This window comes from Chelonoidis abingdonii, chromosome 13 (assembly GCF_003597395.2).
Source record: "Chelonoidis abingdonii isolate Lonesome George chromosome 13, CheloAbing_2.0, whole genome shotgun sequence".
In the NCBI taxonomy this organism is placed as follows: Eukaryota; Metazoa; Chordata; order Testudines; family Testudinidae; genus Chelonoidis; species Chelonoidis abingdonii.
Window position 1 is genome coordinate 17474209 of NC_133781.1, and position 22691 is coordinate 17496899.

Genomic DNA, 22691 nt, shown 5'->3' on the forward strand with positions numbered 1-22691 from the left:
TTGCAGAGGATTAGAGAGGCATTTTCTGTATATAACTTCATTTTCTCTCTCTCTCCTACTTAAAAACAAAAAGTAAACATTCCAGCAGAATGTCATGCAGAAGCTGATTCTGTAGTATTAATTTCCACGTGTCCCTTCTTTTTACTGCTTACCTTACCCCACAAGGCAGAAAAGGTCCAAAAATGGTCAATGAATAAATAACAGCACACTCAATTTGAGAAGGATGAAGAGAGTTCCATGGAGAAGCTGCCTCTTTATAGCTAACCCCAGATTCTGTATCAATGTTGGGTTATCAGGATTGTGAACACCTTTCATGCCTTCCAAGGGAGGAAAAACTGAAAGTAACATTACCTCAGGAACTTTGCGGAGTTTTGCGTTAAATTATCTTCTTCCATGAGGAAATGATGTAAGCCTTTGTACACAGAATTTTGATATCGCAAGCTCAACACATAATTATTAAACCCACTGGGCTATTTTAGAATTGGGGAAGGGAGGGAAAGAGCACAAGGATTGATGAGAGGAACGCCTTTCATTTTAACTTGGCCACTAGGCACAGATTGAACAATGTTAATATTAAACTCTAAGGCATGGTCTACACAGTTTTTGTATCAGTATCACTATTTTGGTTAGGTAATGTCTACACTTAAAATGCTATAGCAGCACAGCTGCACTTCAGCCTAGTCACTCACTACAGAGAGGGGAGGGGTATTCCCCTTGCAGCAGTTAATCCACCTCCCTAACAGTCAATAATTCTCCTGTCGACCTAGCACTATCTACACTGGTGGTTAGCTTGGTTCAACAAAGTCGCTGAGGTGCAGATTTTTCACACCCTTGAGTAATGCAGTTGGGTTGACTTAACTTTTGAAAGTAAATTTGGCCTTGGGGTGTGATTTTTTTTTTTTACCTAAATAGCTACAGTGGACACAGTTATGCTGATACAGTTTAAGAGCTCATTATCCTACATTTACAGGAATAAGAAAATTTATAAGTATCTTATACAGTATAACTGTATCCACACTTGTAGAAGTTGTATTACTTTAACTATATCAGTAAAGTTACAAATTTTGTACATAGAAAAGGCCAAATATATAAACAAATAAATCACAGTTAAGTGATGAGCCTGTAGAAAGAGAAATGTTGAATTATCAAATACTCAAATCATCATAAAGTTTTATTTATATATATATAGAGAGAGAGAGAGAGAGAGAGAGAGAGAGATAAACACAAACACTCACCTCCACTTAAGACTAACATGTTGTGACACTGTTTAACCTAAGGGAGCTCAAACTTTTCATAGTGCTATTGGATAGCCGATCTACCCGCCCATTTGTAATTGCACAGAACCCTGTAATAGCTACAACATTTGTTTATAAAGTAATATTATGTCAACATTTAATCTTTTTGTACCTGTCTTTTAAAGGAATTTAGCAGCTGCACACAAGGAATTATCAGCACTATGTGATAGCCAGCTCTGTGGACCACCAGGAGTGTTTCCACACACCCTCATTTGAAAATCACTGGTTTAAGCCAAACAGACTGACTTTTTCTAGACCAATTAGTCCTGGCACTATCCTGGTTTCCGCTGCTTGTTCTCTTCCATGCTCCAGTTAGGAAAACCCAACACACACTCTGAATGAAAGGCAACACAGAAAAGTTAGGTTTTACCTGGCAAGTTTGTTTTGTCTGCACTTTGTATTTTATTATCTGTATGTGTCTGAATAGATACGTGTATCTTTGGAATTTTGCGTATGAGCCTTCCCGTCAGAGCTTGTTTTAGTTTTAGTTTCATTTTCTGTAACCACTGGATAGCTCCTCTTCAGTCCTACACCAGAACAAAAAGCTGTAAAAGTATTTCTATAGTTAGAGGCTTGGGCAATCATCCTTATAGAATTACAGAAAAAAACTCTAGAATCAGGACATAACTCTTGTTAATAAACACTAACCACAGATTTCTCTGCAATGTTAATAGTGTACCATCCAATAAAAAAACATGCAGTTGCCATCACAGAGTGTTCCAACTAGTAGAGTTTCTGGAAGGCTAGCATCTTTATTGTCTCTAAGCACCCAATGAGTCAAATTAAAATGGGCTCCTCCTTGCAGCCATTGAGTCTTGGCTTTGGAAGGAATGGAGTGTAAGTAGGTCCCTGTTCCAAAGTTTCAGCTACTAAGCTCCCTTCTTTGTTGAAAGGATAGAAGACCACCATTATATAAATGAATGCAAAACAGTTTTATTTCTATCTAATTATTTTGCTTTCACAAAAAGTTACTTTTTTATGTGCAAACCCCAAAGAACAGGAAAATTTAACAGAGAATGAAGACATTAGGTGGAGAGGATATATATATGTAAACCACAGCAGTCCCTATCCTGCAGCATGTAATGGATCTTGTCACATCATATTAGTTCAAGTCTGAGTTAGTGTATAACCCACATCTATGCAGAACTTCTTATTGCATATGGCAAGAGAGATGATTAGCAATATTCAGCTAACCAAATCTAGATTAGTGGGCTGGTGGGGTAGCTTTGGAAGTGGCTTGCTGTAATTATGAGTTGCCACCAACAAATGATTGAAGCAGATACTGATTTACAATGTGATCAATAGTTTGCAACTGATGTCCACGGTCACACTGTGTTGTGTCTCATCTTCCAGAGGTGTAAGAGATGATAGCATCTGCCATGTGATGTTCTGAAATGATGCAATGTGGATTGTTTCTGAGGTAGGTTGAAGCCTGGAAGTTTTTTCGTCTGGCTGTCAATCGGGTTTGCGACATTACCATTATCCCAGAATTCTTTCCAGTGTGCCACAGGATTGAATGAGGATACTTTAAGAGCTTTAGGCAAATTATAAAAAGGCTTGTGAGATTTCAGGCATTTCTACAAGAGGTTCTGGAGGTCTTCATGAATTGGTAAATTCAGGATGGCCATAGTTCAGTTGTACTCACAAGCTGTATGTGTGTCTCTCCAGGATCTTGAGTGGGGGTACATGTGCCAGAGTAGACAACCATTGAATGAGTGTTGATTTTAATGTTCCAGTTATAATTCTTATTGTGATATTAAGCTTGCACATCCTGAGATTTGGTACATAAGCTGCCGACCCTGCCTGGTGCACAATATTCAGCATTCAAGTACACCAGTGCTACCATTGCTGTTTGAAAGGTGTGTGCATCAGCACCCCATGTTGGTTTTTGGACATAGCTAGTTCTTCCTTTTTTACCTTTTTGCATGTCTTTACCAGATGAAATTTAAAAGTCAAGCTTCTGTCCAAATTTACACCAAAGTATATTGGATAGGGCTAGTTTTGGACTTATTCACTGTGAAAGATGACATTAAGTCTTTCCTTGACAGCTTTATTGTTTAGGTGAAAGACTATTACCAAGGTTTTGGAGGAATTAGGAGAGAGCTTTCAGTATTGAAAGTATTCTGCCATTATCCTGAGGTTGGCATTGAGGATGTCACCGATGGTGATGTGGTCTTTGTATTGTACCGTAAGAGGGTTGTTCTCAGCATAAGTCACTCATGTAGATGTTGAACTGTGAAGGAGTCAACATGGATTATTGAGGGTGTGTGCTTTGCTGATCTGCCCATTCAAGAGAACATAGTATCTACAGTTGCTCAATGTTGTGGCCAGGAGTCACATAACGCTACAGCATTTGATGATCCTTCATGCCTTGAGCAACTGTCCACATCTCCATATTGCGTTGCATGCAGCAGATAAGCCTGTCAATGTAGTTCCATTTTTTAGATTCCACTGAAAACCAGCCTCAATGTAACTAGTAATGGTGAGAACCTAGTCGCAGCAACTTTGTCCCAGTCTGAAGTTGGCCTGTTCCTTTTGCAGGATGGCCTCAAAGATAGGGGTGAGATGGGCCAGCAATACCCTCTTGTGATGGAGTGCCTGTCTGCCCTCTTCCTATCGTTGGCTGACCTAAGAACTGCTCAGACACTCATCTTTTAGTTCTCACTCTGTATAATTTGTTCAAGTCCCTCCACCAACACCTGTATAGTGCAACACAACAGTCCTGATCTCTATGGGATCTTCATAAGGGTCCTGGAAAGACAGGAGATTTCTTTTCCTTTGGATCGCCTTCAGTCTAGGCACAGCTAGCCCTGTCCTCCCCACGTACAACTCTTTCCTGCCTTTTATCAGTATTGTCAGCTGATGGACCAATTAATTCTTTAACTCACCCTTCCTTCCCAACTGATTAACTCATTCTTATTTCCTCAATCAGCTGTCACTGGGGAAATTAATTGAGGCTACAGAGATCAGAGTACTGACTCATCTGTCAGGCCTCCGCACTCTGTCACACCTCTCCATTAATTTATGAGCATGAATTGGTCTGCCAACCATGCTCGTCCCTTGAGGAATTTGGGATAAATGCCATCCTTGCCAGCAACTTTTCCACTTTGTGTGACCATAAGGGGTTTATTTATTTATTCTGTAGTGTATGGGGATGATGGTAATGAAGCGGTGGGGCTTTGTTAGATGTTTAGAAAGAGCTCTTTCTGAACCTTCTGTGCAGTACTGGTTCTGCCTTTCACCCTCACTTCTGTTTTTAATGCTTTTGGGAGGGTGCTGAACCTGCTGCAATATCTATTTTAATATGTAATTCTTTATTTTAGTTTGCAGGACATACAGATGTGATCAAGAATCAATATAGAGCAGGAAGTTTTAGGTGTTCAGTTTATGCCCTATGTACAGTACATTTGAAAACAATGCCATAGTCCACGTGAGGCATTTTGGGCCTGATCCTGTTTATCCTATTCAAATTTCCATTGAAGTAAGGATTGCACGACTTAGCCTATCAGTTGTTAAAAATGCAATGAAATGGTTCCATAATCCTTGAGATGGTTACATTTCAAAACAGATACAATCTTACTTACATGCAAAGTCAGTACATAAATAAATGTATTCATGACTGAATATCGGTGACATCATAGCAGAATTTTCAGAAGCCTTCATGATCCATTGTTAACTCTGAGCACTCAACCACTGACCTTCCAGTGATCTGCCACAAACCATCCACCCATCTCCTCACTGATTGTCCCTGACTACGATGACCCTCCCCTATCCCTTCCATAATAACTTTCTCAAGTTTACTTCCATCTCTATGCCTAACGTGACCAAAGTATATAAGTTTGTGTCATGCTGGTGTCTGTTGAGCCACTAATCCTGTGAGAGGACACGGTGCACGCTATTATGAAATTAAAGCCTGGGAAAGGACCAGGGAAATGGTAGATAACACGCCCGAAGAACTGTTAAAAGCAATTGGTGAAAGCAATACTGATTTTATGTGGTAAATTTGTGATGATGTATGGATGACTAGAAATTGGCTGGACCACTGGATGAAGAGAATTTTTCTGACCTTAACAGAAAAGGGAAAAATAACAAAGGGTAGTAACTCTCATCTCATCTCCCTGATAGTGCACACAGCAAAGTTCTGTTCTACATAATCCAGGATTCCATGAAAAGAAGTATAGCAGCAGAACTACCACCACAAGCTGGTTTCAGATAGTCCTGAGACACATCTGACCAAATTGTAAATATCCATCAAATCACTGAAAAATGCAGAGAGTACAGGCACCCACTGATCATATGATTCACTGACTATCTGAAGTGTTTGATACTATTTGACATGACCGCCTTTGGAGGATATCAGCAAGCCTGCAGATTCCAATCTGACTAAACTCAGTGCAAGTCTCTACCACCAACAACACACCATGGTGTGAAAAGCAGTAAGCTGTTTTCCCCTGAGCAGGGTGAGAGACAAGGGTGTATTTTTGTCCCCAACCCTCTTTAACATATATGCAGATTTTTTTATGAGACAAGTCTTGAAGATTTTTACAAAGTGGAAGATGCTGGGATTTCCATTGGAGGTCACCTCTTAGCCAAACTCACATATACTGATGACACAATTCTCTTTGCTATAACCATCAATGCAATGCAACAAATGCTGGAGCCTGGAAAAACAGTTTTGTGAGGAATATGGACTATTCCTGAATGTAACAAAAACAAATTGCACATATGTTGACACAACAAACAACAGGATGTAAGCAGACATCACAATTAATAGACCAGCTGTAGAAACAGTAGATTATTGAATTATTTGATTTGATATATATATCCAACCAAGGAGGCTGTTCCAAAGAAATCTGAAGAAGACTAAAGATGGTTCACTCAGCTATGGTTTCCCTTAAGAGAATGTGGAAGATACATGGCATCTTGAAATATACAAAGGTGCAACTGGTGAAAAACGTAACTTTTTTCATAGGCTATACAGATGTGGATCGTGGGATGTTAATGCTGCTCACAAGAAGAAAATTGAAATTTTTGAAATGTAGTGCTGGTGAAGACTTACATATTACTGATTTATTTTCTATGACCTTTTCAGAAGTTTTCCCAGTTATGATATATTCATATTTTTTTCTTCCTCTCCAATTTTCTAAAAATGTTATATTGATATCTTTGTTAATGTTTGTATACATGCTGAAGTTGAAAACAGTGCTATATGAAGGCGATAGGAGTTTTGCATCAGTAAGAAGTGGAGGATGAGTGAGCTGTAAGTGCTTGGGCATCAATCTTGCAAATACTTATAAATAAGCTTAATTTTAAGCATATGAACAGTTTCACTGGTAAACTCCTGGTCCAACTGAAGTCAATGATTAAACTCCTATTGGCTCCAGTAGGGTCAAGATTGCACTAGAATCCTGTGGGACTGTTTTTTAAATTCTGCTCCCGCCCTGCAATACCCACTTCCAACCGCTCCCATATTTTTCTTGTGTTTTTATCTCGCGCCCACCCACAAAAAAATTAGATCCTTCAAATCCCGCAAGAAAGACAGATTCCCCCAAGTTACTAAAATAAAATAAAAAGTCAGTTAGTATATTCTGTACATAAATAGAATTCAAACAATTTTTACCACTAAAAGAATAAAACAAATCTTGTTTAAACCATGTAAAAAGTACTTTAACCTCTGTTATAATAGACAACAAAGCTCTGTCCCTCACTTAAATTTAAGTATAAAAAGTTTTAAAGTATTTCCCTTCAAATTACCACAGTCTGGGTTTTTTTGCCCACTCAATCCTCCCTCAACAAAGTGCATTTTACATGTTTTACCTGTGGGAACAGCAGGATCTCAGCAGGATCTGCAGGGCTCTAGATTGCACCTATTGACTTGAGTGGGACAGCTCATGTCCTTAAAGTTAAGTCCACATGTATTTATACATTTGGGGCCTAAAATTCTCCCTTTATATAGCTGAATTATTATTATATAACTATAAAGCAGGTTTTAGATATGAAAGGTATCCATGTTGTGGAGATATAAAAATACAGATATTATATATTTCTTATTTAACTTTATTTTTCAGTATGTATAGTTATGTATCTGTTGTATAAAATAAATATTATGAATAGGTTTGTGTATGAAAGACAGAAAATAATCTTAATGACATTAGTGTGTTGTGTATGAAAATCACTGGCACACAAGGCCCTGATCCTGCAGTGAACTCCATGAAGCCCAATGCTTTAACTTTACGCATGATATATGCAAGACCAAGGCCTGGGTATATGAAATGTGTTGTAGTGATCACATTTATTACATTACTAATTGTTTTGCTTTATTTTTTAATGAATTTACATACCCAGACTGTCCCCAATTAGAGAGGACCATCCTTGTTTTTAAGCCAAGCATTTATAATATTCCCTGCTTTGTCTTTAAAAAACAAATTCAGTGTATTTCAGTGGAATTAAAATAGTTTAATCCACAGACATCCCTGAATTTGTCACAGATTGCAAATGTTGGTACATAGAATATGAAAGACATTATAGAAAATAAAGTTTACTAATTAGTGTTTTGTGCCTGAACAATGCTTTAGAAAATGAAGTTAATTCACTACTAATAATGGTTATTATTTAAAAGGTAAGAGTAATTGCATTTTTGTTAACATACATTTTTGAGGGACATTAATAAAACCTACTCTCTGTCCCTACCAGCATGCTTCTATCGAGTCCCCTGTCCCACAGCTGTCCTCCTCTCTGCGCTTAGGACATTCACGCACGCTGCCTTCCTATTGCCTTTCCATTGTGGAGCTTTGCAACAAAGGGTAGGATCCAAAGCATGTTCCATTTCGTCCAATCAGAACTATCTCTGGGTTTGTTGTTCTGATTGGCTCATTCCTGCCTCCCAGTAGCCAATCGGCGTGCTACTTTAACAACCAATCAGCAGCCAGGCTAGAATCCAATCAGCGCTGAGTAAACGGAGCACCGCCTTTGTGTCCTGTGACGGCACGGCGCCGGCGGAAGCCCCGGCCAATGGGGAGGTGCGCCGTTTCCAGGTATTATGAGGTCATCACGCAACCTGCCGCCCCCGCTATAAAAAGCGAGTCCTCGGAGTGGGAGGGCATAGTGAGGGGGGTTGTTGGTCGGGCGGTGTCTCGTACACGGAGTGGATTATAGCAGCAGCCGGTGGATCCTCGCACAGGCGGTGAGTGGCTGTTCCGCGCCGGGCAGCGAGCGGCTCTCGTGGGGACAACAAGATGGACCGACCGGCACCTCTGAGCGCCGCCCCTGGTGGTGTCAGACGAGACCCGCGCGGGACTGTGCCTGGCCGGCTTCGCTCCGGAAGAAGCGCGATCCCTTGTCCGCTCGGAACGGGTCTGCCTGTGGGCACCCCGGCTTCCCTTGCTCCGCGGCCTCAGCCGCCTGGGACTCGCAGGCCGGCCGCAGGCAGAGGGAGGCGGCCGTGACTCACTCGCCCTTCCGAGAAGAAAGGCCACGGGGCGGGGGAGCCGTGACTCCTCCTCCTCCTCCCAGGGGAGGCCGCTGGCTGCCTGCCTGCCGCGCGGGGGAGGGGAGGCAGCCCACGGACATCTGCTGCCTGGGGCTGGCAGCGATTTGCCCACGTCTCTGCGTGGGGAGGAAGAGGGGGGATGGTTTCCTGTCGTCTCCATGCTGAGGCGCACAGAGCACGTGGGGGTGGGTTGTATTGAAGGGAGAAGGCTTAATCGTGGGGCAGGGGCTTTCCTGTGTTACACCTGCCTATTTCTCTTCTAGATAAGTGAGGGAAAATGGCCCGTACAAAGCAGACTGCCCGTAAATCCACTGGTGGCAAAGCTCCACGTAAACAGCTGGCCACTAAAGCGGCTAGGAAAAGCGCGCCCTCTACTGGTGGAGTCAAGAAGCCTCATCGCTACAGGTAAGGGAAGGAACTTTGCTGAGGCGGTGACAGGTCTGTCTGAGAATATCCTGCAGCTCTAGACTTGGAGCTGGGACAGCACGTCATCCTCCTGGACTGAAGTCTCTTCTTGTTCCTTCTAGGCCTGGTACTGTGGCCCTTCGTGAGATTCGTCGTTATCAGAAGTCTACAGAGCTGTTGATCCGTAAGCTTCCCTTCCAGAGGTTGGTAAGGGAAATTGCCCAAGACTTCAAAACAGACTTGAGGTTCCAGAGTGCAGCCATTGGTGCACTGCAGGTATTGTACTACTAGTGACCTTGCTGCTGCTTATGGTAATGTAGGAAGCTGGGGCAGCATGTGTTGCTTTCTGAAAGTTTTTCTAACACTTTTCTCTGCCTTCTTTTTTTTTTTTTTTTTTTTTTTAACAGGAGGCTAGTGAAGCATATCTGGTGGGTCTGTTTGAAGACACAAACCTGTGTGCCATCCATGCCAAGAGAGTCACTATCATGCCCAAAGACATCCAGCTGGCTCGCAGGATACGGGGGGAGAGAGCTTAAGTGGAAGCAGTTTTTATGGTGTTTTGTAGTAAATTCTGTAAAATACTTTGGTTTTAATTTGTGACTTTTTTGTAAGAAATTGTTTATAATATGTTGCATTTGTACTTAAGTCATTCCATCTTTCACTCAGGATGAATGCTAAAAGTGACTGTTCACATAAACCTCAGTGATGTGAGCCTTGTTGCTCAAGAGTGACAAGTTTCTAATATGCAGAAGGGATGGGTGATCTTTCTTGCTTCTCATGCATGTTTCTGTATGTTAATGACTTGTTGGGTAGCTAAAATTGTAAGGTACTAGAATTGATATAAATGTGTACAGGGTCCTTTTGCAATAAAACTGGTTATGACTTGATCCAAGTGTTTAACAATTGGGGCTGTTAAGTCTGACCATACATCACTGTGATAGAATGTGGACTTTCAGAGGGTGAAACTACAAGTCTTAACCACAGTGTAACTTACAGTTTCCTAAAAACGTAAACCTGGCAGCTATAGAATACACTATGTGCATTTATAATAGCTATTTTATATATTGTAGTGTCAACATTTTTAAATTAAATGTTTTACATTCACATGTGAGGTGTCCTGTCATTGGTGTGTCCATGGAGTTAAATAGCAAGTTGGATAAAATTTTTGAAGGGAGTGAGTTAGCCTTTGCCCAAGGGAGAGGTAGTGTAATACTTGAGAATGTTCTTGCCCTAATTCTTTTTTTTTTTTTTTTTTTTTTTTTTTTTTTTTTGAATGACAACAAGTGACCTGAACTAGGGAAAACTTGAGCTCTTGTTCTCTGGCTGCTCCTGTGAAGGTCATGTTTTGAAGGTAGCTTGGTCCTAGTCCTTAAATCACAATAGCAAAATGTGTGTGGTTTGTCTTTTGAGGGGGAGTTAAGCTACCCCCCTTCAAGGTGCATGGGTATACATTAATCTCTTTCCCCTAAAACCAAAGCACATCAAACAAGCTCCAGAAAAAGTTAAGGCTTTAATAAGTTGAGACTAAGCAAAGGCCATTAAACTATAGATATTAGGGGTTCAGAAGAGAATGGTCTCTAACTTAGTTCATTTTGAAGTCACTTGACTTTTCTTTTAAGTATGTATCTTCCTCAGAGTTCTTAAGTTTAGGAACTCAGTTGGACACTGAGGTGTTTAATTTAGGAGGAGGCTCCTGACTTGACAGTCAATGAAAGCTTAGGTGCTTTTGAAAATTTGACTCTTCCTCCCTATTTAAGTTACAAGTTGTGAGCAAGTTCTAGATGGAATAAAATTCCCTTCTCTCAACTTCATTTCACTTTTAATACTTTTTTCCCCTCCCTGGAACAATTGCTCTTAGACAACTTCTTTCCTGCTTTCAACTTTCCATCAGCAAGCAGAAGAAAAAAGCCTTGCTAATAAAACTGGTGCAGGTTGAGCTACTCCCCCTCCTGGAACATACAGGGGGAGGAGGTGGACTTAGCTGACAGTCTGAAACATTTTACTGCTTAAAAAATGTAATACATCTTTGAGTACTTGCTACTGGTAACAGCCCTAACTTAATTTGACTTCTAATTAAAGATACAGAAAAGATGTTAACAAGTTAAAGTGCTGCTCTTAATATGGAAATTGCTGTCCTATTTAACTTGCTGTGGGGATGGAGGTTATTCTCTTTTGCCTGAGTTGTTACATAAGCATTTGCATTACACTATGAGTAAGTCAAGCATGGAAAAACTGACACTCAACAGCTATGTTATTCCCATGTTTTATTCCACAGAACTTTGAAAGCTTTTAGTGAAACTCTCTCCATAGGGAATTAAGAAACAGTTTATGATGTTGAGACTAGGCAGTAAGTTAGGCTTGGGTTTCAGACATACCTTAGAACAGAATGCATTTGAAACCCTTCCAAAATTCTGACAGTTTAAAAATCCTAAATTCAGTTCATGTTACAGGTGAAGACAGCCTCTTAATCCATTGTCAAGGTCTTAGCCTCTGAAAATAGGATGGAATTGTCACCAGGGCTCCAAATGTGGGTCACTGGAGTTACTGGAGAATGCTCAGAGCTAGAGCCATCACTCCCCCTTCTCATCAGACAAACCATTCAGTGTGTTTAAATCCAGCAGCTGAGGGAACAAGCACTTATTACCAGTTACTCTTCTGCAAACTCTTAAGGTTTAAGGGGGTGGCTCTAGCACCCTCTTCGCCTTTACAGAATGATTAATCTGGGACAAAATGCTATAACATTGACACCTCTATAGTTACGTAGAACATTTTCCCCCAAATCTTAGTTACTCAACAGCACCAAGATAAGTGTCCAACTACTACAGTATAATACAAGATTCTAACAAGAGCATTGACTTACGATGTAAATCACTTGAAAACCTCTTCAATGCAGAAAGTTAAGCAAACAGGATATTACCATTTTGACACATTTATTAAGAAGGATGGTCCAGTGGTTAGGGCACTAAGACTTGGGAGGTACAGGTTCAATCCCTGCTCTAGCAGACTTTCTGTGTGGCTTTGAGCAAGTTGCTTAGCCTCTGCTTCAGTTCCCCTACTGTAAAATGGCAATAAATGCATTGCCCTACCTCAGGGGTGTCACCCAATACGTACCTTTGGCAGTGTTTATACAGGGGAAGAAAAAAAAAAAAAAGACCTGCAGCAGTGAGTCTCGGAGCCCTGGTCAACTGACTTTGGTTCACACCACAGAGCTAAAAATAGTGTAAATGTCCAGGCTGGATCCCAGACTCTGAGATTCTTGCTGGGTGTCAGAGCCCAGGGGTCCGGGTCTGGGTCCAGCCCAAATGTTTACACTGCTATTTTTACCCCCAGGCTGCAAGCCCAAATCAGTTGACCTGGGCTTGGAGACTCACTGCTGCATTTGTTGTTGTGTTTTTTGCTGTGTAGACTCATGCTTAGATACCTGGGTAAATAAAACCCAAGTCTTGCAAGCAATGGAACATCCCACAGCTTGATTCAGTCCTACTTGAAAAAGTATATATAAATATTAGTCCCCTAAAACAACACTAACTCCATTCACTGAGTGAAGATACTGAAACTTGGGAATTTCTACCAGCGGTTACCTAAAACTGGTTGAGTATGTGATAAATGAATTAGCTGCAGTATTATAGGAATCACTCGAATTTTCCTTTAAAAAAAAAAAATCACATTAACATACCTATGATTTCATTTTACCTACTCCTATGCTAATTAGACATCACAAAAAAGAGTGGAAGTAAAAAGTTACTTGTGATTTACATCTTTCCCAATGCCTTATGCTGCTGCTTCAAGTGCTTGCTCATTTAGATTCCAATTAGGTGTGTGGGCGCCATGTGCACGATCGTTGGAAGATTTTTACCCTACCACCACTTGGTGGGTTGGCTGAGGCGCCCCCTGGAGTGGTGCCTTTATGGCGCTGGATATATGCCCCTGCCGACCTAGCGCCCCCTCAGTTTCTTCTTACCACCCATGATGGTCATTGGAACTGTGGAGCGTAGCATAGCTGATCTCCACTCCCCTAGCTCTTTACTCATTATCTCTCCAGTTAGTTTTGTAGTAAGTAGTTTCTAGTTGTAGTTAATAGTAAATTTTGTAGTTAGCATATATAGTAATTGGAGGAAAAGGGGGTTTTCTCCCCTCCCTCCTTCCCAGTACCCGGGCTCATGCCTGAGTCTCCGGATTTCAAGCCCTGCTTGGCCTGTCTTAAGCTGATGCCTACGGGAGACCCCCATGACTCCTGCCTGAAGTGCCTGGGGGAAGCCCATCAAACAGATAAGTGCCGCCTCTGTAAGGCATTCAAGCCACGTACAAAAAAGGAGTGGGACTTTCGTTGGAGTCAACTCCTCATGGAAGCGGTACTTAGCCCAGTGCCCTCAGGCCTGAGCAGAGACCCCGCGCCATCGGCCTGAAGCACACCCCCAGCACTGGCAAAGGCTCCCGACACTGGACATCTCCGGCACCGCAGCCTGCGTGGCACCGCTCGCTATCTTCGGGGTCTAAGCAGCAGCACAAGCAACCTGCTGCTCCTGCTCAGTCGCAGGCACTGCCTGTGCCCCCCTTGGAGCAACGTCCCGTACCGGACCCCCCCATGAAGGCTCCAACTCCGGCACCGTTGATTCTAGCGCCACAAGCGCCGTTGAGTCTTGTGCATATAAAGTTCCCCGGAGCGCACCGCCGTCGAGCTCGGTCTGCTGTCTGCCCCGGAGGCCTTCTCTATAGCCCACAACTTAATTGCACTCACTGAGTCAGGACTGTTGCAGCCTCTGGCACGACCGGTGCAGTCTTGTCCCATCAATAGGGAAGCTCGCTATCATGCGCCCTCCATCGCAGACTGGGATGTCTTGGCACTGCTCCAGATCGTAGTCTCGATCTAGGCACTGGTCCCAAGCACAGCACCACCGGCAGTCCCGGCACCAATCATCATCTCGGTGCCGGTCATACTCGTGGCACCACTCCACCTCGAGAATGTCTCCTTCCTGGTACAGTAAGTACCGGTCAAGATCCTGGCACTGATCCCAGCACCGATCTCCACAGATTAGGTCCCAGCGCCGTTCCGCCCGGATATCTTCATCAGTGTCCAGATCTCCTGGTACCGGTATGATCACCAGTACCGATCCAGATCTCGGCGCTGATCTCCGTCCCTACGACGCAGTCCATCGACGTGGGATAGTGCAACACAGCACAATCAGTTGGCCCCACCTTGGTTTTCCCACCCTAACTCAAGGTCATCCCAAGCAGAGAGTGGCTACCCCGCCCATGACCAGGATGGGGGTCAATGGCAGAACGAGGGACAAGATCCTGCTCAGGGACCACCGCAATGGTCCATCTGGACCCCTTGGGCATACCACCAGGCCCAAGGCATTCCCTCCAAGGCTTCTCATTCAGAACCCCGAATCCCGAAGGCTACAGTCAGCTGTCCCCCTCCCCCCCCCAGGGGACACGGAGATGATGGCCCTACAACCAACTCAGGCACGTGCTCCTAGTATGGAGAGCCTGGGACAGCTGGACCTTCCCCAGCAATACTTGCACCAGGAACCATCCTTTCTAAGGTGGTGTCTGCCTTCCATGTCAACCAAGACATCTTCCTTCCAGTCTGCTATCTGAAGCCTCACGCTTCTCAACGGGAACAACAGCTGCACTCCCTAGACATTTGCAGGGCCCTTGCCTTTTACGCTGAGTGAAGGAAACCTTTCAGAAAGACGACCCAGCTGTTTGTGGCGGTGGCAGACCGGATGAAGGGCCTTCCAGTCTCCACGCAGCGTATCTCGTCCTGGATTACATCATGCATCTGGGCGTGCTATGACTTGGCTTGCACCCCAACTACACACCTTACTGCCCACTCAACTCGGGCTCAAGGTTTGTCCTCCACCTTCCTGGCTCATGTGCCCATACAGGAGATCTGTAGGGCAGCAACTTGGTCATCAGTTCATACCTTCACTTCCCACTATGTGACACTGCAGTAATCCAGAGGTGATGCTGCATTTGGTTCAGTGGTCCTTCACTCCGTGACAATTCACTCCGACCCCACCTCGGTAAGGCTTGGGAGTCACCTAATTGGAATCGATATGAGCAAGCTCTCGAAGAAGAAAAGATGGTTACTCACCTTTGTAACTATTGTTCTTCGAGATGTGTTGCTCATATCCATTCCAAACCCGCCCTTCTTCCCCTCTGTCGGAGTAGCTGGTAAGAAGGAACTGAGGGGGCGCTAGGTCGGCAGGGGCATATATCCAGGGCCATAAGGGCACCACTTCAGGGGGTGCCTCAGCTGACCCATCAAGTGTTGCTAGGGTAAAAATCTTCCGACGATTGTGCACGCAGCGCGCGCACACCTAATTGGAATGGATATGAGCAACACATCTCAAAGAACAACAGTTACAAAGGTGAGTAACCGTCTTTTTTTTAGCCTGCCTGTTCTCAGCAGGGACAGTTTCCAGAACACCTAACTTCACATTTGGGTGCAACTCATTAGATCTTGTGATTGGGGCAGTTAAACTGAAAGGGCATTTTCCAGAGAAGAATTACTTCACAATCTCAGGCCTCAATTCAGGAACGCACTAAAGTACAGGCATAGCTTTAATTTACGGATATGTTCTATCAACTTCAATGGGATTTAAGCACAACCTTTAGAAGATCACATTAAAACAGTAAAATGTTTGCTTACCAATTCTCTTGATAATTTCTTCACATTCATTCTCAGAATTTGATTCAAACACCAGACAGTCAAAGGTACTCTGTTCAGGGGTCCCTGGTGAAACTCTGAATAAGAAAATTCCCCATCAATAGACAGAAATAAGTCCAGTAATTCATAAAGGGGTTTTAAATGGTGTCCAGGTACAGGAAGTACCATAGAGGGACCTCATCTCAACATCTGGTGCATTTGTAACAGCAAGGCTGGTGGTCCATGTACACATGCAGCAATGGCACACATCTATTGGACCCTGTGGGGTTAGCCCCCTTTTTCATTTACTGACAGTGGCACACAAGGGGCAAGCATGCCCAATCCAATCTCCGGATGTTTCCAAGTTTCTCCAAAAGAGTACACGTGTTTTCTAACTATAACTTGATAATGGTTTAAGACTCTGCATGAAAATGTAATTGATAAAGTCATGATCCCAAAACCAGACTAGGTTTATCCCACAATCAACACTTACGCAACACAAAAGGCAAAAAGATTGTTGCTATCCAGACGGCGACCCACACAGGAGATCCCTGGATAGGGGTACTGGAACAGAACCTACGGTGTAACAGTCAAGAGAGAGATTTGATTAGCAACAAAGCTGACAGTTCAGGGTTCAATCTCTGGAGCCTGCCATTTGTTCACTGAATTAGTCCAGCGTTAAATAAATGGCTGCAAAGGGAAATTCTTTTCCGTGTAGAATGAAGTCAGAGCTGCTGCCGCCATGCATAAGAGACACAAAATAGTTTCACGTTCTGACACTGCTGTGTACACACAAAGGTCAGTGCACTTTCGACAAGCTAAAAACATGCAAAAGCAAAATCATGCTAAGGAAAGTGAGAGGCCACACATCAGGGTATTTAAACATCACTAATGTGCCGTGTTAGAGGGCTTTCACTTCACCTCCCACTTCCCTGGTTCTTGTCACACAGCAAGCAGCAAAAGACCAGGAGTCCAAAGTGCAGACAATGTGATGTTTATTGGGGTTATTTTCCAAACAAGCATATTCCAAAGCCCTTCACACCAGTCAGGCTTATTTCTATACCAGCGGCGGCTCTATGTATTTTGCCACCTCAAGCAGGGCAGTCAGGTGGCTTTCGCCAGGTCCACTGGAGCCGCCCCTGCTCTATACGCTGCTAGTGTCTGTTCCCCAGTGTTTCGTTCCCAGCTCTAATGCTGCAGAGCGTTTACCTCCTGTCCCTCTTCCCAGCTCTGATGCTGCAGAGCCCCGTTCCCGTTCCCCCCCTTAGCAGGCATGATTCCAATTTCCCTTCCCTGCACTTCCTGTTTGACCCCAGTTTATATAGCAATATTCTCAGCTATACCTTAACCAATAATTTCCCTGAAATTTAACTAACCAATCCTAACATATTGTAACATAACTCTCTAACCAATTATATCCCACTACCCTAATTAACTTACACCTAGCAAAATTAATTATACAGCAGACAGAAACAATTAGAGAACCAGACAGGTTAACAACAGAAAAGTGGGGGCCATAAAGATAAAACAATACGGAAATGAGGGTTTCACAACCATTGATAAGTGATTTCTTGCCAGACAGGATGCTGTCAAACTAAGTTTTCTTTAACCATCTTAAGATCTGTTCCTTTATCTGGTGGTGATGGGCACGACCAGGACAGGATCATCTTCCTAACAGCCCAATACCATCTCATTTCAGCGTGACTGGTTTGGAATGTGAGGATGTGACCGTTCGCTTCCCAGCTTATGGCTGCCCCTGCTGCTTAGTCAAAGGTCTTAGCCTACGAACAAGGCCTAAGACTATCCTAGTGAGAGAAGGCCTGTACGCAGGCAGACTGTGATTTTGATTCTTTGTTTTTAAACCCCTGTTAACTAGCTAAGTGATAAAAATACACCTAAGTTCTTAAAGTACAGGCTTTACAGGAAGGTCTGAATATCTATATTCTAACATGCCAGAATGTTTCAACTCAACTTGAAGACATCCCTTTCTCACCTTGGAAGAGGTTTTCTCTTGTATGAAGACTTCAGTTTCTTTCACGTCAAATAAAACTTCCTGAATAAACAAAACCAACTTTTAAGATTTATTTTAGAGAAAGATAACAGCAAGAGAGCACTTAACCAGGAGTGATGTAAATCATACGGAAGCCCAGTTTTTCAGGAAGCCTTCTTCCGCTGGTGGCAAATTCCACAGATCACAACGGCTGGTTGGTGCAGCAAATGAGGTGTGGTCGTGAGTGAAAATAACCCCGGTGATAATCTCCATTTAACCTCTGGTGGTGATTTGACAGGATCGCAAAATTGCCACATAATTTAGTTTGATTGTCAGATCTCTGCTCAGGAGGAATAAAGGACAGGCAGAGCTGTGTGCGAAGGAGGATTTATGCAATAATCAACTTGTGTTCTCCTCTTTGGAGCTCATAGGACCTGATCCAGTGTTGCCCTCCATCTTGTAAAGTCCTTTATACCAGTGCACAGCGGGGATCAATCACAGCTATTCTAGAATGGTAGTGTTTTAAACCTACTTCACAAACATCTACGCAAGGTTCAAGCAATGGTAAATCAGGCCCAGAAATGTAGATAACTGAGGATTTAAAATTCCCTATTTTAAATGTTTTCTATTCTTTTGGTTGCAAAGATCCTTCTATACATTAAATCCCTACTAGTGGCTTGTTGAATATACAGCCCAACTGGTTGAATCTGGAACCAGAGTGGGCGAACAGCACTGGCAGAGATGGGCCTTCCTACATTTATCTTACTGAGGTGTGGTGACATCAAAATCCTAGCTCAGCCAACTTCAGTGCCAACATTCATCTACCAGTATTCATAGTAGACAAACACCAGGCTTGAATGACTGAAGCGTAATTGTAAACCCAGCTGGGGCTGATTCTCGTTTAGACTATGTCTCTCTCTTGCCAGCCACATCCTCCCACCCACACACTCCAAAACTCCATCTGTTCTGTGCCTGCTCAGCTGACGTAACCATAGAATTACTCTTCAGCACTTCTATAACACCACAAGGTGAACGCCGTACTTTACAACTGGTCAGGATGCCAGACAAACAACAAAAATCCCTCCCTGTGGCATTTACATACAAAAGGCAGGAATGGATCCAGTACAAGAATATTAAAAGTGTCCTGAAGAGGGAAAACAATGCCTGGTCTGTGCCTTTATTCTGCTTCTTTGTGAGGTCTACAGAAGGCCTGACATTTTGCTAAAGGAGAAATGGTTCTGCGTGTATAATCACCTTAAATCTGATCAGAAATGACCAATCTCGTCTTCCCAGGATTTGCTGGTGAACTTGGAGGTGTATATTATGCCTATTCAGTGAGTATGGTACTATTTAGCCGGCATGAGAGTAGCAGAGATAGGCTCTTAAACTATAACTCTGCAGGGTAGAGAACATGTCTTTTTCCCCCAAGCACTGAGCATTCTTTGCACTCAGTATTATGTCATAGTGAGCAGTTCTAGCCAGCCTGTTCAACTCAATCCATTTCACCGAGGGCTTATGTCTCAGGCTCTCTTTCTACTACAATAATGTATATAGGTATCCCAGATATTTGTTGCATATGCACATAGGCTGCGTGTATTCAAAATACAGAGGTATGGCTCTCAAGTACTCTGCATTGCTTAAGGAAAAGGAAATACATTCTCCCCGACCCATTTTGTTTTGACTCATGCAATAGACACAGATTTGTTGAACTCCAAACCCTATGTTTCAGACTCTTATGAATGCTCAAGCCACATGGTTCTCTCTCACTAGGTTTTACAATCTAAGCAATGCAGATAGTATTCCCCTCCCTCCCACCCAACACTAGCTCTTCCCCAAGCTCTCCTGTGCACGTGTGCGCATACACTCGCTTCTTAGCTAATGCCAGCATCACCATTCATGCATGAAGGTGGAAGATTTTCTCATAGGGTATGGCAGGACTCACGTCACTGGTAGAAGCCATGTGCCAGGAGGAAAGCCATTCCTCGCTAATATAGCGAGGGGGTTGGGAGCAATTCCATACTTTTGTCTGAGTCTAGACTTCCATTCCAAGCCCTGTTTTCACTCTAACTTTTGATCAGAGTGATCCATTTGTTTGCAAATTGAAATGCTTAAAGCAAGGTAGGAGAAGGATTTTTCCTTAGAATCTGGGGAGTGCAGGAAGTGTTTATGCTACCAAATAAAAAAATTCATTGTGGCTTAGAGTTTTCTCCAGTGCCTAATGCTTTTTTTAGTCTATCTGTTCTTAGCAGGGCCAACAAATTCAAAAACAGTGAACTTCACAGAAGTCTGCAGCTCTTTAGTTCCTGTGAATGGGGAAGTGTACCTATTGGGTTTCTGGGAACTGGGCGGGCTTCTGCCCGCCTACTGCTAACAGATCCCCCCCCCCAGCCTAAGGGGAGGATCTAAAGGACCTCAGAAGCCAACTGATTTCAGGGGACAACTAATAAAAGAACAGGGACAGGAGTGCGGTCAGAGGGTCATAAGAAGGGAGCCTGACGGGGACACCAAGCAGAGAACCCCAGACAGTGCCCACTGCTCCTCGAAGGCGTCAAGGGAGCCAGTGGACGCCACCCAGAGGAACTCCGCCCAGATGCGTGAACGGACTGAGGATCGGAAACAAGCCCCACAGTCACAGAAGTCCCCATCAGCCAGCCTCCTCTCCCTGGTTGCGTAGATGACCATTTTAGCCAGGGCAAGGAGGAGGCTGACCAGGAGGTCCCGTGACTTTGTGGGGCCATGGATAGGGAGTGCATAGAGGAGGTGGTGAGGGGAAAAGTGCAGCCAGAAACGTAACAGGATATTGGTGAGGAGCTGAGTGGTTACCCGCTCCTGCCCTGAGAGGTTTAAAAAGCAGCCTGAGAGCTTGAAAGCTGCAGCTCTAAAAGCTGGGCTGATTGGGGAAGCGGCTGCAGCTGGGTCACACCCTAATCAGGCCACAACTGGCCTGTGTAAAAAGGCCAGGGAAGCCAGGAGCAAATAAACAGTCTCCCTCTGCCTGTAGACGGAGAAGGGCCTGGCTGCAGGGAGCTAGACACAGGGTACCTGAGTGGAGCAGGGCTGGGGAAAGGCTGGGGAGCTCCTGCCTGGAAAGCCCCAGGCTGCAGCCTAGCACAAGGCTAAGAGGTACTGAGGGTTGCAGGGGGCAGCCCAAGGGGCAGACAAAGGCAGCAGGTCCAAAGCCCTTTGCCTATGATGAGTGGCTGATACTGCAGTCTGCCCCAGTGAATGGGGGCTAGATGGAGACTAGGCAGTAGCCAAAACTGAGGCAAAGTGGGGATAGTGGGTCGGGTGTTCCCCAGGGAGGGGAGACCCAGATTGGTGGGGTACTGCCAGGGGGCAGCACCCCAGTTAAAAGGACACTGAGGTCCAGGGAGGAACATGGGGGCCAAGAGGACAGGCGGATCACCGGCCTGCAGATGGTGCTCCTGGCTGGAAGTGACCTAATTCCCGAGGACAACTAGCAGGAGGCACGCAGGGGTGAGTCCGCACATCTACGAGAAGTTTTAAATTGAGAGGGCATTTTCCAGAGGAAAATTACATTACAATCTCAGACCCCAATTCAGGAAAGCCCTGAAGCAGCATGTGATTAAATTCTAGCAACTTTAATGGGATTTAAAACCGATGGATAAATGATTTCCTGAACAGGGGTTAACCCTTATGGACCACAGCCACAGACAAGCTAGACAAGTGAGTTGCATTATTCTGTACAGTGGAATCACCACGCTGGGCCTTTAAAATTTGCATCCGAACACCAGAGACTAGACAGGTCTGGTTTGCTACCATAGAGGAATGAGACGGGGGGAACCCAGTTGAACAGGGGTGAAGAGAGTTTGAAGAGGAGACTCTGGGTTTGTCAGATAGATGAAGAGCTGGGGGCCAGCAGGGAAGAGGAGTTGTTCCCAGGCAGTAAAGAACCCCTGTCCTGTTCTCCCATGCCCCATTCTTCTACTCTGAAGGCCCCAGGCAGGAGGTCCCAGGGAGCAGAGAATGCCTGCCCTGCCCTGCCACAGGCTTCAGAGTGGTAGCTCTGTTAGCTGTTTTTGCCCTGCCACACACCCCCTCACTGCTAAGGACCCAGGGAGGATTTTTTGGAAATTAAAAAGTAAGGACATTCCCAAACAAAGAAATCAGACTGGAGGAAGGGGCGAGAGTGCTGGGGAAGTTGAGCTTATTAAACAAACACCCACCCCCAAGCCCTTAGAAGCCAAAGAAATTCAGCGTCAAGTTAAATCAAAAAGAAACCGAAAGAACTGAGAAGTCCAGAATGGCGCTGGCACCCCCAACAACCTCATCTCTGCCCTGGAGCGATGCCAGCCACCAGTCCATCCTTCCTGCAAGGTCACAGCTAGGAACTCACCCGTGGGCACAGGTGCTGCTCTAACACCGTGGGTATGCCTTCGTCCAGCACCTCCTTGCCACCGTACTGAAAACAGATCGGGATGGGGGAAATAAAGTGAGTATGTTAAATGAAAGTCAGTGGAAACAAGACACTTCTCCCCCCCACCCCCACCCCCAAGCATTACAGTCCATCAGAATCATAACGGTACCTTTCCTACATTGGCCTGGCCCAGGTACCGCAAGTTGTACAGTAGCCTGGGGAGAAAGAAACAGAATTAGGACAGGGAGTCCATACATAGCTCCTCCAAGGTGTCTTGCTCTGGCACAACTTAAAGCATGCACCAAACCCACTCACCGCCAGAACGGAATGATGCTGGCTGCTTTACAATTGAGATTCTAGATGAGTCACAATACTGGTACCAACCTTAAGGATCTCTACAACCCCTGGGCGTGGAGCTTGTGTTTCAGCGCAAGAGCAGCTGCCTAGTGTGTGTTGGATGCTGAGGACTGCTCCGGAGC

General features: G+C 44.3%; 2 protein-coding genes and 1 long non-coding RNA gene across 6 annotated transcripts in view; 2 read left to right on the forward strand and 1 right to left on the reverse strand.

Annotated features, from left to right (window-relative positions):
* Positions 1-1591: 1591 nt before the first annotated feature.
* LOC142047666 (uncharacterized) lies at positions 1592-7118 on the forward strand. The gene is made up of 3 exons (XR_012656929.1): positions 1592-1676; positions 2658-2715; positions 4619-7118. It is a non-coding gene; the product is annotated as an uncharacterized LOC142047666 (long non-coding RNA).
* Positions 1624-22691, reverse strand: part of LOC116832251 (uncharacterized) — a 35897-nt gene continuing 14829 nt past the window's right edge. For 2 of the 4 annotated variants that reach the window (XM_032792900.2, XM_075071787.1), the window contains 6 exons: positions 22382-22427; positions 22192-22257; positions 17838-17897; positions 16338-16420; positions 15848-15942; positions 1624-1822 (listed from right to left, as the gene is read on the reverse strand). In XM_032792900.2, the coding sequence (XP_032648791.1) occupies positions 1701-1822; positions 15848-15942; positions 16338-16420; positions 17838-17897; positions 22192-22257; positions 22382-22427 (472 nt within the window). In that variant the 3' untranslated portion in view covers positions 1624-1700. Of the gene's footprint in view, positions 1823-11438; positions 11910-15847; positions 15943-16337; positions 16421-17837; positions 17898-22191; positions 22258-22381; positions 22428-22691 lie in introns of those variants that run through there. The other 2 variants (XM_032792901.1, XM_032792903.1) reach the window with 2 other exon arrangements.
* On the forward strand, positions 8372-10295 carry H3-3B (H3.3 histone B). Its single transcript, XM_032792905.2, has 4 exons — positions 8372-8478; positions 9048-9189; positions 9312-9465; positions 9597-10295. Exons 2-4 carry the CDS (start codon positions 9062-9064, stop codon positions 9723-9725), a joined length of 411 nt encoding a protein of 136 aa, XP_032648796.1. The 5' UTR covers positions 8372-8478; positions 9048-9061; the 3' UTR covers positions 9726-10295.